Raw genomic sequence first — 12,093 nt, forward strand, 5'->3', positions numbered from 1 at the left:
AAGTTATATTAAGTCATATTTTCACATTTTTCGACAATGTCGTTTTACATCATGTTTTCAATATGCTGTATTATTTTACATTTACATTTTTGGCTGTTTCTTCAACATTTTATACTATGACATGTCGCCACACGCTAAACTATGTGGTTTTCAGCTGTTTTTTGGACTTATGTATATACGATACGTTTTTCGGTGGTTTATTTGACATGCTATATTATGATGTTTCTAGCCATTTCTTTGACATGCTATACTATGATGTGTCTTGACATGTTATTTTATGTGGTCCTCAGCTGTTTTCTTTTGGCATTTTCCACAAACTTTGTTATCCTAATTAAGTTATATTAAGTCATATTTTCACATTTTTCGACAATGTCGTTTTACATCATGTTTTCAATATGCTGTATTATTTTACATTTACATTTTTGGCTGTTTCTTCAACATTTTATACTATGACATGTCGCGACACGCTAAACTATGTGGTTTTCAGCTGTTTTTTGGACATTTCATATAAGTTGTGCAACCATGGACACAATACTATGAAGAATGTGTGTGCAGCCCAGACACCAAGCTGTTAGTAGTAAGTCTCCGTCCACGTACTATTAAGAGAGTTTTCCCAGGCCATTATCATTGTTGTTTGCATTCCTCCCCCGGCAGACACGCCGTGGGCTGCTGAGGACATCAGTGTCATGACCGTGAGATTAAAGACTCTGCACCCAATATCATAGCAATCTCTGGGGAATTTAACTATGTCACCCTGACAACTTTTAAATAGTTTGTAGATTGTTAGACTCTCCCCTTTCCCCCACACCCTCATCCCACCATCTCTCCCCATTGACTCTCCCAGCTATTCCCCTCAGCCCTCCTGCCCCCCTCTTCCATCGGGGCTATCAAACAACCATCCAGCCTCTCCGATCACCATCACTGTGGTGGAAGTGAGAAAAGAGTTCAGTCACCTTTCTCCAGGAAAGGCTGCAGGCTCTGACTGCCTCAGCCCCAGAGTGCTGAAAGGATGTGCTACTCAGATGTGTGGGCTTTTTCAAAACTTATTCAGCTTGAGCCTGACTCAATAGGACTCAATAAGCTCATCAGGAAAGCTGGTTCTGGCCTGGGGGTGGAACTGGAGTCTTTAGACGAGGTATCAGAGAGGAGGGTGCTAAGGAAACTGCTCAGTATAATAGACAACATCTCTCAACACTGCACACCATGTTGAAGTCCTAACAGAGCACCTTCAGCCGTAGACTGAGGCCACCGAGGAGCACCACAGGAGGGAAAACTGAAGTATAATACTTACCATGTGCAAGAGTAGTTTACTTATGTATAATTTTACATTCCATGTCCAATATTATTTTTTACCTAAACATTATGACACACATTATATTTTATTTTTTATTGGTAAATTCTTTTTGCTACTGTAATTTTGGAGCAATCTGGCTCAAGAATCTCCTTCAGGATTAATAAAATTCAATCTCTTATCTTATTTCGACATTTTTTGACATACTATACTATGACGTTTTCTGTCATTTTTTTTACATGCTATACTATAACTATACTATACTATACTACTATACTATACTATAACATAGTATACTATGTGGTTTACAGCTGGTTTTGGGAAAATAATTGTACAATAGGGCTGGGCAATATGGAAGAAATGTCTTATCATGATCATTTTTTTCATATCAGCGGATATCGATATATATATAACAATATACATCAAATCACTATTTCTGTAAAGGTTAAAGGTTCCCTTTTACTCCTTAGTGAGATATGAATATATGCCTTTTTTTGGTGGTTTGTTTTTTGCCTTAATAGTTCACTGACACATTTTTTAGCATGGTGTGTTGGAGTGTAAAAAAACATATGATTTATTATTTATTAAACTTTCCAGCATTATATTGAAGTTAAAAGCTCCATTTTAAACAAACTTTAGGTAAATATAATTTTAAAATAGCATCAAACAGTCAATATAGTATGTTGTCAAAAATAACAAAAAAACATCATATTATAGTATGTCATTCAAATAACATTAAAAAAGTCATCCATAATATGTCGTCGAAAATACAATAAAAAAAGTGTGGTGTGTGCATGTTTTGAGATGTGTTCTTGGTGGAGTGGACGTTGAGAGGTTGAGAGGTGGTGTCCTGGGATTGGCTGCTACAGAGGGATTAGCTGTCACAGGATTGGCTCATTCTGAATCAGAGGACTTTTTAAACTGAGGCTGCCTGAGGATCTCCCTTTCTGGGTGAGATAATTTTATGATTTGTCAATGAGTACCTTTGATACTTCTGTTTTGTCTATTATTAAGCACTGTCAATATTTAAGCACTTTTTGCAGTTTCCAGGAATGAGTAGCATTTTTCTTTTGTTAAGTTTTTTCTCCTGTTTTCATTTTAGGAACCCAGGTTTGAGGCCTGTCTTTTGTTTGACTTTTGTGTCTCTTATTAGGTAAGCCTAGGGTTTAAAGCATCTTTTGTATGTTGTGTTGGCCACTGCTTACGTCCGAGGTAATAAGCTGCATCTTTGCTCTCGATACTACTGTAAGTTAGCATTTCTTGAGAATGGGAGAGTGGGGGAGTCGCACACATGTATATCCAGGTTTCATAACAACTAGGAAAAAAAAGTCGTAGTATAACATATCTAAGAAACTGATAAAAATGTTAAGTTATAACATGTCAAAAAAGAAAAAAAAGTCACAGTATAACATGTTGAAAGACATCATTCAGCATGTGGAGAAATGTTTAAAAAATTCATAGTATAGCAAGTCGATAAAAAATTAAAAAGTTGTCTTAGTATTGCATGTTGAAAAAAGGCACAGTATGGCACATAAAAAACTTTATAGTATAGCATCCTGTAAAAACTGAAAATAATTGCGTCAAAAGAGTCATAGTATTGTTATAGAAAAGAAAAGGGAAAAAAATCATAGCATAGCATGTCAAATAAAAAATAAAAAAGTCAAAGTATAGTATGCTGAAAAAAAGTCATAGTATAGTATTTGTATAGCATCTTGAAAAATGTGATAGAAATGTAATAGTATAGCATGTCAAAAGAAGTCATAGTATAGCATGTTAAAAAAAGGGAAAAAATGTGATAGTATACTGCTATAAAAAGTGATGAATATGGTTTAACATAGAAAAACTTTAAAACTAGCTGAAATACAATGATAGTATAGCATTTTGAAAAAAACCCTAAAACATATCAAAGTATACTGTTGTGAAAAAGTCACAGTATAGCATGTTGAAAAAAGTGGAAAAAAATCATAGTATAGAATGGTCTAAAAAAAGTTATAAAAACATAGAATGGTTTGTTAAAAAAGTCATAGTTTGAAGTAAAACTTGTTTTTAAGTATAGTATGTTGTAAAACAAAAGTCATAGTATAGTATATTGTAAAAAAAACCTAATAAGTCACAGAGAACAATGATGAAAAAAATGTCACTGGGAAATTAATGGTATAGTATGATGAGAAAAAGTTCATACAAAAGATAAAATATGATATTCCATTTTAAAAAAGTCATGAGAGAGTCTTTCAATATTTTGTAATAAACAGTCACATTATAGAATGACTTACTGAAAGTTGTGAAAATTTCAAAGTATATCATTACAGTAAAAAGTTCTTATACAAGATATAGTATAGAAAATGCAAAAAAAATAATTGATACCATAGAGTCCATTTAAAAAAAATATATGACGTAGTGTGTAATTAATAAATCTAAGAAAAAAATGTATAGCCTAGTTTAATATGATATAGTATAACATTTTTAAACATGCCTTGTTGCAAAATTCTATATAAAGGTTACTTATAAAGTACACCTCAATCATGTTAGGTTTATTTTTATTATGTATAAAAGACTATGCAACATAAAATTAGAGAACCAAATTAATGATGCCTATTACTTTACACTTTGCTGATGTGTGTGTTTTTTCATACCTGGCACTGCATCAAAGCTCTCTGTAGCTCTTTCCTCCAGTCCTCCAGGGAGGTACCAAGCCGATCCCACCGTGCATTCATCTCTTTTAGCCTGTCCCTTAACTCCCATGCCTCCTCAGAGTCAGGCTCCGATTGGAGGAAGTCTGCACTGCTCAAATTGATGGACAAGACCTCCGACTTGTGGGCATCTACCCCCTTCAGTAGCTCCTGAAATGAAGAGTCAAAAGTAAAGAATTCAAAAGATCATTATGTAGGAAATTATTCATAATGACACTGAACTGGGCCAGACTGTAGACTACTTGACAGAGGAAGCTGAGAATACATGAGGTGCCTACAGACAAGAGGGCTGCAGGATGAGGTGGAGTTTGATGAATGTTATTAAGCTCAGAGGCGTGTATTTTTAGAATAGTGATATCTTGCCTCATGCTTTACAGGCAGCAACAACTGGACTAGTTATGGAGGAGTGAGTGTGTGTTTTTGTGTGTGTAAGGGTGAGTGGAAGGACAAAATATTCAGCGCCCTGCACAAGAAGTAGGGCATTACATACAAGGCCAGTTGGGTCAAAGTACTGCAGACAAACAAATCATGTACATTTCCTGAAAATATGCTGTATGAGGACTGTTGCAGATAAGTGTGCAAGAAAAAAGGTTGAAAAAAATTGATGCTGCAAAACTGATGGTTGCAATTTCCATATGCATTAAAGCCTACTTGATTATTCTGCTGCAATAAGATTTGGGCCCAAAAAAATAATCTATATTTTGTTGAAAAAGAAACATTTATTTTTAACATTGTTGGACAAACAATTGCTGCTTTGATACAGCATGTTAGAGCCATATTTATGTTAAATTATTATTGTCACAGGTTGCCCAATTTGCATACAGATTTCCTTTGTTTAGTGACGTGAAGGCTCGGCTGTGTGATGTAGTAGATGATGATCAGCTGTCAGAGAAGGGGTGGGACTTAGTCTTTGTCGCTTCAGCAAGCAAGTGTGTAGAACGGGGCATCGGTACAGTCTATTGACCTCACGTTAAGCAGACAGTTTTCCTTGTATGATTCTTTAATTACTTCTCCAAGTGACAACAAATCAGCTGAATGAAGGCAACGGAATCAGTGACTGCTGTGTTGTGATTTGGACATTTTTTAACGCGTGAGCCAGGAAGTGGAGCCCTGTAAGGATGGAACAACTTAAAAGACATTCAAACATCAAGCCATAACACAGTAATTGAACAGACAGAGGAGAACATAAACAAACCTTGAGCTTCTTGATTCTCTGCTGGATGGTGTGTATGTCGGTGCTGAGATCGAGCCCTCGCAGCTGGTTGAGTTCAGCCTCAGACTGACCCAACCAGGCTCTCATGGTTTGCAAATCTGAGATCAGCTGCTGCCACTGCTGCAGGTTCTGCTTGTGCCTGTGCTTCTCACTCAGAGACTGAGCCTGGATCAGCTCCCAGCGCTCGATCACACCTGGTAGGAAACAGTATTATTCATTTATTTAGCACCACCTAAAAAGCTTTCATAGGAGGAGGTCACCCATCATGATATGTGTGTGTGTGTTTGATTGGAACTGACCTGCACTCTGAGCGTCTGTGCTGGTGGGGTTGGTGAGTCCAGGCATGTCATCCTCGTCTTCTGTCAGCTCTCCTTCTGCTCTCTTCACTGCGTCTATACTGCCTCGACACTCTCCCATCAGACGCATCTGCAGGGATGACATGAGATTTTAACGATGATCATGTTCTGGCTTGCAATAAAGGTTTATATGTTGATTTTTAAGTATGCCTAAATGACATATTTATCACTCATGTGCATGTGAGAATGTGATTTGAGGCAGCAGCGCTGCTAGAAAATAGAGGACTCACGTAGCCCATGTATGTGGAGTCAATGTCGGGGCTGGAGCGGTTGGCGGTGGCCTCTCTCTGCTGGAGGTGACATCGTCCTGCATCCAGAGCCTGATCCAGCTGTCTGAGACTGGCCTCCAGCTGGCCTGGCTCACCTGCACAGACAACGATGGAGTCAGGAAAACTATGAGTGTTAAGTTTTCGATGGCAGTGTGTTTTTTAAAATTAGCATGCTGTTGGTGTAGACTGATGCTTTAATGGCATGCATTAGTCTGAAATGCAAAATAATGACAACTTATGGCAGAAAAGAACACAGAAGTCAGGTTTTTAATATGTTAACAGCGATATCAGCTGTGAAATTAATGATTAACAAAATAAACAAACAAAAACGTAAAGTAATGCAATGGTTGAGATTAACATTTAGATGATCTGGACGTCAGCATGCAGTGATGTCATCTTTGCACCTGTAATACGCAAAGATTTTTCTGGATAATGAGACATGCAGCCTAAATGATGCTTCCTTTGGTGGTATTAAATTTTTTTTTAAAGCGTGTTTTAGTTGTAGTTTATGGCATGCTCTCTTATGTCAGAACCAGGGGGCTGCTGTTTCCTACCAGAGGATGATTTCAATGTGTTCTCAGTCAGTTTTATATAGGCCTCTGGGCTCTCTGGGATAACTACATCTGGGAAGAGAGACATACAACATAGATGACTTACAATGCGGGCACGGTTTAATGCTCTGGCTGTATACCTCGGAGCTCTTTGATTTTTTTTGTGTTTTTAAATATGTGTGCCTCTGAGACTAAAACAGATCTATGGCAATTACTGAACTTGGTTGAAACACTTGTTAGTTGAGATTACACTTGTTTGAAAAGATACAATAATCTGTGTCATGTTTTTAAGACAGCCTCCACAGCAAACCAGCATACAGGAAAAAACATGTTTGTATAATAACTTTTTGCTCTAGGATTGATTTTTTTCAAGTGGCAGACCTTCACATTGTTTTCCAAAATTGCAAGGGAACAATGAATATTTCCTCACCACTAAAACCCCTCTGATCATTTCTACCTGATTAAAATAAACCTAGATCTTTAGTTAAAAAACAAACAAACAAACAAACATCAATTACAAAATATAATGATTAAAATACAAAACACAAATTAATCACGATTGTTGTTGCCATTTAACTAACAATAAAATCATATTTTTTCAAACATATCAAAATTCATACTCAAATTGATCTCATAGAAAACACTGGTAACACTTCATTTTATGTGTCTGTAATTTCCTTAAAATGATCATGGAAGTGTCCTGGAAAAAAATGCAATTTGGTTCATAAGAAAGTTTGCCTGACAGAGCTGCTCAGTTTAAACCGAATATATATAATTAATTTACTTTTTTTTTTTATTTGGGGCTATATTTGTTTTTTACTGGGGCTAATGTTTTTGTAAAAGTTTTGGTAAAATATTGTGCTTGTCACTGACAACAATTATCCACCAAATCAGTGAGGGAACCAAAGTGTCTCAGATGAAGAAACACTGAGCCTCTAGAGCTCTCTAGCGTTCCCAGCTGGGTGTTTTTTAAAAGAGCGCCTGGGGTGCTTAGCTGGGAATAAACACGGGTGAAAGCACCGCCTTATGAAAGTGAACCCAGCAATTGATTGACCAATGAGAATTTGGTCAGACAAGAGCATATCAACCAAGCTATCAACCACCCGACCAGAGGGTCTCAGCCTTAATTTTAAAACACTGTTGCTAATTTCCCTATAATAAGTACAAAATTACATAGTTCTTTCCAAGAAACTCCTTGGGAAATGAAGAAAATTACAGACCTTTAAAATGACACATTACAAAAGTATCTTATGGTTACATCTACAAGAAAACAGAAAATATCCATTAAGCCAATCCTCCGGTAGAAAAATTGCAGAATTGGACGAACCTGACAGCACCGTGGCAGCTGTCCTCAGATACTCATCCTCCTCCTCTTGTCCTCTGCTCCTCTCCCCATGACCTCGTCCTCCAGGGCTGTCCAGACCTCTGCTCAGGTCATAGTCATGGTCCCACTCCAACGGGATGGAGTCCACGCTGGCCGGAGTGTCCCGTCCTGAACGGTCAGCCCGGATGAGGGTGGCTGTACCCGAGGCTGGACGGCTGGACGTCCGGGGCAGAGAGGAGTCGCCCCACTGCAGCTCAGAGAGCTCACCTCCCTCCTCAACATCCAGCTCTCTGTCTGAACCATCGAGCTCATCGTCAGCAAGCTGGCAGAGAAGGAGAGGGAAAATGTTAGGAGAAGAAGGAAAGCAAGATAATAGGTGGGACAAAATGACTAACAGTAAATGGAGTGCCAGCCGCTGTAAAGGTTACAGGATTTCAAAATAATGTGTAACTACGAGGTGTTAGAGCGCAGATTGAGAGATGCTGTGAGGTGAGTATGTGAGCTGTACTGACATGCAAATGAAACAGCGTGACTGTGAATTCTGCTCCTTAGCAGCTGTCAGCATGAAACTATGTGGAACACATGTTTTCACCATGTCACCGATGGTTAAGGAAGACAGCTGTAGTGTTGATTTAATGTTTACAGCGTTCACCGAGTTTAGCCCCTGCACACAGTTCACAGTCAGGGATAAAACATCAAGTTGTAACATGCGTCATGTGGGTATTACAACTGTGAGTACTTCTATGTGAGCTGTTGATGCAAATCTGTCCTGTGAAGCATTCATTTGCATAATACCTTTCCTAAGAAAGCAGTCCCGCATATGAACGCCACTTCAGCGGGAAATCAGATCCTACTGCCTCTTTGCAAACTATCAGACTTAAATTTCTTTTGTTATCTTACTTGAGTTTCAGTATGCATTTCCACAGGAGGAATATTGCTTTAATGCTCCATGACAGAGTATTTCTACATGCTAGCTGATGTTTGCTGTCTGCGCATCTTTGCTCACAGGCAGTCGTGTAAGTTTCTTGTAGTATCTGTCGACTCGTCCGAAGACCTCCTGGCAGTATCTCTGTAGCTCCTCCAGCTCCTCCTCGATGACAGCTGCATCCAGAGGTTCACTCTTCTCAATCAGAGCTTCACCCTGTCTGAACACCAGCTCGATCTTCCCTGTGTTAAGATAGATCTCCTGCTGGAACGCCTGAGAAACACGCACACACACACATAGCACAGGTCAGACAACTGCATAATGCAGATTCTCTAACAATGATATGATCATTTAAAGAGACAGTTCACCCCAAAATTTAAAAAAAATTCAAATATTTACTCCTGACAGTATGACGATTTTGGCCAGAGACGTCTGCCTTCTCTTGAAAATAATTGAACTAGATAGTATTTTGCTTGTGGTGCTCAAAGCACCAAAAAGTCCAATTGAAAAACTTAAGAGCAATGTCTCTCTCAAGAAATCAAGGCCCGGTTACTTAAGATAATCCATAGACCTTGTTTAGAAGACACGGTCGAAATACACCCGCCAACTGTACTACCGCAAAACAGGAAGCTTGAATCTTCTGCTAGGTTACTTAGTGTTGGGTGATTTTGTGATTTTACGTGATAGGTGACCTAATCAGTTAACCAAATGATGGTTTCAGCACTAGAGCACAGTCAAGGAGTTTTTAAAATCCACTTGTATGATATTTTCCAAAACTGAATTCTTTGTTGCCAACACCAATCATCACATTCTTCACAGAATAATAATGGTAAACTGCAGAAAAAGGTACCTCATACTGAAGCAGAAAGTGCATACAATATGAGAAAAAGCTTAAGTTAAAACAGGGGACATACTGTATTTATACAGGTTTTGTACTGATGTGGAGTCTTAATGGAGTTGTTGCATTTGTTATTGTTGTATATAATATTAGCTTGTTGTGTCATCAAAGAACCAATATTTCAGTCTTACCCTGAGCTGTTTAATCTTGGCCTGGACGTCACACTCAGAGAAGTGCTCTATGTTGGTCAGCTGGAGGTCCATCTCAGTCAGCCACACCAGGATGCTGTCTCGTGCCGTCTCAAACTCCTCCCTCTGGCTGATGAAGTGCTGAATGAACACAGGGAGACGTATAAACAATTGTGCTTAATTGTTCTTTAGATTTCTAAATTTGCTGGGTTGTTTAATAAATTTATTGATTTCATAAAGTGAAGTAGGAGGATATCATTGCATATGGACATGGCCCATCAGTACAACCTGTGTTACAAACTTCACTGAGCTAACAATACAACATGATGTTACCTTAAGTCTACGTAGGATAGCGGTCACCCTCTTTTGCAGGTTATCCCATCGCCTGTTCCCATCATGCACCATTTCCCTGAGGCGGCAGGAAGAGTCGGTGCGGTTCTCCCGGGCCAGGCGACGGTACTGTTTGTTGATGAGCTCCAGCTGGGTCAGGCACTCCTGCACCTGACGCTGGAAGGCCTGCAAAAAAAAAAAAAAAAGGCACACACAAATTAAAGCTCTGAATAAGACCTTCTTAACTGGAAACAGGTATGCCATATTATATTTTTCTTAATATATGTTCATGTACATGCACAAAGACAGCAAATTAACAAGGACTACAGATGGCACATTACATCTGTTAACAGATTTTCTGATCTGCAGTGAGAAAGAAAATGGAAAAAGAGAAAAAACAAACTAAAGCAAACAAAAAAGTACACTGATTAATCAAAGGTCATTTAATATTAAAGCTCAAAACCCCAAATATGCAGCCAATCAATGTTTAACTATAATGGACTTTCCAGTCAGGCAGTGCAGTTCTCATTGCCAGACAGTCTATTAGCAGGAATGAGCATGTGCAGAGTGATCGACTGCAGCAGCTGAGCAGACCAGTGCAGATGAGTTTGAGCAACATGACACTCTGGTATCTTTTTTCTGTTCATTGACCCTGCATTGACAGTCTCCGTCTTGAAATGAATTTTGTTCACATAAAGAAACACAAATGTCTGACAGGAAACTTAAAAACATCAAAGCATGCACATGAAAAAATACTGCATTTAAAACAAGCCACTAATTCAAATATTTATACACAGTACAAATGCGGCAGTCTTTTACTCCACATTCTGATAATAAAAGTGAAACAGACGCACCTCAAACTTTTTAAGCTCCTCTTTAGCAACAGTATATAGAACTCCAGAGGAGTTAGGAAGAGCTGCTGTCCTTTCTGAGGTCTTCAGCCAATCCTCAAACCTGGAGTAATCATCCAGAAACTTCTGCCACAACCTCCACGTCTCTTCAATCCTGCACAGAGAAATAATTTAATAAAATCAGGGTAAACTCTTCTAGAATAAAACCAAGTAGATTAGTGGCAGTAAAATCAGCAGAATTACAGCGCACTCAAGAGGGCATTAGGATTTGGTTGGCCCATGAAGGACCTAATTGGCGAAATCTTCCATGTTAACATCTCAACTATGAATGCATGAAAAATGTTTGACAGAAAATTTTATGAACATTTCAACTGCCAGATAATTTTGATGTCAATCAAATATAATCCTGCACTGCTATTATATGTATTATTATGCTCTGTGGTGACCATCACCCTAAAATGGAAGGCCAGACTGGTTAAAATAACACAATAGAATTTGTATTTTAAACACTTGTTAAACCAGATCGCCAAGTAACTTTGCAAGTTTAAAAAGTCATTAACCACTCAGAAGACAGCACTGGCTAACAATGCCTCAATATTATCACCAGTGCATGCAAAATGAATGCAGATATAAAGTGCAAGACTTAATTCATAACCAAGAGGGACTGACTTGAGCCTCCTCTCCATGGACATGGCACAGATGTTCCTCCAGCGTCTGTCCAGCCCTCTGGTGGCCTGCTGGATGGAGTCGCACTCTGTCTCTGTGGAGCAGGCATCGCAGTCATGGAGCAAGACTTCACACAGGTTCAACACGGATGCAACGCCTGTGCTGTGTTTCTCTATGTCCCTCTGCAGCTCCTGCAAGACAGTCAGAAGAAATACATGGTTTTTGCAGCATTAAAAGGTCGTATGTGTAGCATTTAGCGTTTCTCTAAATGCGGCTAAATGTTGCTTGATGTTTGCTGACACACACGTTTTTATATGCCATTAATTAATTCAGCGACAGTGTGCAAAAGAAACACAGTCAGCCTGCCTGAGTGCAGTAAATGCTTGTGTTAGCTAACTGCAGCTCTGGAGAGGAAGGTCAGTGAGGACTCTAAATTCAGTCCACATTTAGAGCACCATCTTGGCAGCAGGAAGCACACTGATACTGACTGTGGGCTCTAAACAAACAGCCAGAGATGTATGTCATGAGTCATGCTGTGAATTTTCCCCTGTGATTCAGTGTCACCCTTTTCCACCGACTCAGTTTGAGTCATGTTGTTCTG

General features: G+C 38.8%; 1 protein-coding gene across 1 annotated transcript in view; it reads right to left on the reverse strand.

The window, feature by feature from the left end:
- The window catches only part of syne1a (spectrin repeat containing, nuclear envelope 1a), a 187,184-nt gene that overhangs the window by 15,171 nt on the left and 159,920 nt on the right, over positions 1 to 12,093 (reverse strand). The window contains 11 exon segments of the mRNA XM_042503721.1: positions 3,925 to 4,131; positions 5,177 to 5,388; positions 5,494 to 5,620; positions 5,781 to 5,914; positions 6,374 to 6,442; positions 7,698 to 8,016; positions 8,701 to 8,892; positions 9,649 to 9,786; positions 9,979 to 10,161; positions 10,830 to 10,980; positions 11,496 to 11,683. Coding sequence (XP_042359655.1) covers positions 3,925 to 4,131; positions 5,177 to 5,388; positions 5,494 to 5,620; positions 5,781 to 5,914; positions 6,374 to 6,442; positions 7,698 to 8,016; positions 8,701 to 8,892; positions 9,649 to 9,786; positions 9,979 to 10,161; positions 10,830 to 10,980; positions 11,496 to 11,683 — 1,920 coding nt within the window.

Source organism: Plectropomus leopardus, chromosome 16, assembly GCF_008729295.1.
Source record: "Plectropomus leopardus isolate mb chromosome 16, YSFRI_Pleo_2.0, whole genome shotgun sequence".
NCBI classification, from domain to species: Eukaryota; Metazoa; Chordata; class Actinopteri; order Perciformes; family Serranidae; genus Plectropomus; species Plectropomus leopardus.